General features: G+C 42.4%; 1 protein-coding gene across 1 annotated transcript in view; it reads right to left on the minus strand.

Moving 5' to 3' along the window:
* The window catches only part of rps6ka4 (ribosomal protein S6 kinase, polypeptide 4), a 20,475-nt gene that overhangs the window by 14,167 nt on the left and 3,887 nt on the right, over window positions 1-2,421 (minus strand). Inside the window, exons 2-4 of the mRNA XM_017308524.1 lie at window positions 2,398-2,417; window positions 1,767-1,985; window positions 1,501-1,616 (exon numbers count right to left, since the gene is read on the minus strand). Of these exons, the coding sequence (XP_017164013.1) occupies window positions 1,501-1,616; window positions 1,767-1,985; window positions 2,398-2,417 (355 nt within the window). The remainder of the gene's footprint in view (window positions 1-1,500; window positions 1,617-1,766; window positions 1,986-2,397; window positions 2,418-2,421) is intronic.

Genomic DNA, 2,421 nt, shown 5'->3' on the forward strand with positions numbered 1-2,421 from the left:
GGATAAGCGGAAGAAAATGGATGGATGGATGGATGGATGGAACTCATATGACGCAGCTTTTACGTTGAAGGCTGTCGATCTGGCAGTACATAGAGCGTAAGCTCGGCGTGAACGAGTCTATGGTTCGGTGTTGGAGACGCAGGGCTGCTCATAACCCGGTGCGGCTTATATAGGTACGTTTCCAGTTTTTTGTTTTTTCTTTGCAGGTGCTGCTTATAGTAAGATGCGCTCAACAGTCTGGAAAATACGGTACATGTTTCGCCTAAGGTCATCAAAATCTAAATATGTGGCGCAGTAGTTGGTGTTAGGCAAGAAACTCCCAGGTTTGCATCTTTCTGCCTGTCCACCTGTGCCTGTGTGGGTTTATGCTGGCTTCCTCCCACGCCTCAGAAACACGACTGTTGAGTTAATTTGTCTCTCTAAATTGCTATGTGATGGACGGGCGACCTTTACGCGGTCAGCCGGGTACGGATGATAGACGGATCCATCGCGGTACTGACTGTTGCTTTCGATTTTAGAGAAAATACCGTAGCACCTTTGGTATTACTACTCAAGGTTATGAAAACAATGGATTTTAATACCGGCTTGTGTTTTGCGTCTACTGTTATGTCACCGGCAAATCGACACATTAGCAGAGCAGAAATACTGGAAGCAACACAGATTAGACAGTTATTCTTAGCTTGCTGCTGTGACTACTTTCTTCAGCTTATAACATTCAGGTATTGCAGAGTGTGCTTGTGGGATGGTAAATTGCTTTATTTTGCTATTGGAATCGTCTTTTTTTCTGATTAGCATGAATTAGCTCTTCCCTTGTATGTCAACAAGAGAAGAGCTAATTTTCTTGTTGAATTAGCTCTTCAACAAGGGAATTAGCAGTGGGGAGAAAAATGAGAGGCGGATCTAATTTGTTTCTCTTGCAGCTTTTAACAGTTTCATCACATCCTAAAGATTGACTTTACCTCCTTGAAAAGCTACACTTTAAAAGAAAAAAATAGAAGTCACCCAATGCTACGCCACAAAAACCAGCAGCGATAAGCTGAGGAACGCTTTTAAAAATAAATCTGACTTCCGGCTTTTCACCAACATTTAACAATCAGTTATCAAAACAACATGCAAGACGATGACTAAATTCAACACTGCAGCTGCCTCCCTGGGATATGAGCACAACTAGCAGCTACGGGAGTTGTGTAACACTATTAGGTAATCACTTCCTCGAGCCAGAGTGTGTTTCACATAATGAACACCAAAGGAGACTTCTCTCCTTGAAGAATAAAGTCAACAGCTGCAGAAAAAAAAAGCTGCAAGTCAAGCAAAGTCCAGTCAGCTCACTTGTGTTGTGAGTTCAACAAAAGCGGATGTAAATCAAATTTAACGATAAAGAGAAAGATATAAAAACCAAAGAGGAATAGAGAGTGAATGTATGCATTTAACCAACTTTCGAATGTGGTGGGGAGAAATAAAGACTGGCTCCATTCAGGCGTTGAAGTCACCCACACTCACCTGGTGCAGATGCTCCAGAGCGAGAATTATTTCCCCGATATAAATCCGCACAGCTTCTTCGGAAAAGTGATCCCGCTGGTACAGGTGAGTAAACATTTCACCGCCGCTCACATAGTCTGTAGTCACACACAAGAACAAATAAAGAGGGGGCTTGAAAAGGATATGCAAAGAAATAAACACACTGGAAAGAAAATAAAAACGCAGAGATTCAGACAGAAAGACGAATCTTATCAGTGTGTCTGACGGCTGATCTTCGATGGTCTCACCCAGGATGAGGTGCAGCTTGCTCTGAGTTTGAAAGGCGTAGTGAAGGGTGACCAGGAAGGGAGACTGGCGGATGTGCTCCAGCACCTGGCGCTCGGTGCGAGTGTGTTCTGTCGTCTTTGCTTTCTGAACGATTGCTGCTTTCTTTAAAACCTGAGACAAGTAGCAGAAGCACAAGACACATGAATACACTTTGATGAACTCTTCTATTGTAGCTTTTGCTGTGTGATTAAGGTTTTTGTTGCTCTACTGGAAGGTGAACCGCTCCCTCCGTCTGAGGTCTTTCGAAACCTCTAACAGGTTTTCTCCAATTACTCATCTGCTTATCAAATCTGACCAGTTTTCCTGTTCCAGCTGAAGAAAAGCTGCCCTCATCATGTAAAGGGGTATTGCAAAGTGTTTTAACGACACACACGTTTTGCAGGTCGGCCAAAAAACTTTTCCCAATTCTGGCCTCATTCACCCAAAGTACCTTCTTCCAGTTTGCTTGTGAAGAACTGCAAACAGGATTTCTTCTTAACACACCACACTTTTTATTTTATTTTTTTAATATGCAAAAATATTTTATGCTTAACTTCACTTTTACGCACTAATTTTTGTTGGTTCTAATACCAAAATACCACTGACTCCTACACCGTATTTTCCAGCTGATCCTGA

The sequence above is a fragment of the Poecilia reticulata genome, linkage group LG14 (genome assembly GCF_000633615.1).
Source record: "Poecilia reticulata strain Guanapo linkage group LG14, Guppy_female_1.0+MT, whole genome shotgun sequence".
NCBI classification, from domain to species: Eukaryota; Metazoa; Chordata; class Actinopteri; order Cyprinodontiformes; family Poeciliidae; genus Poecilia; species Poecilia reticulata.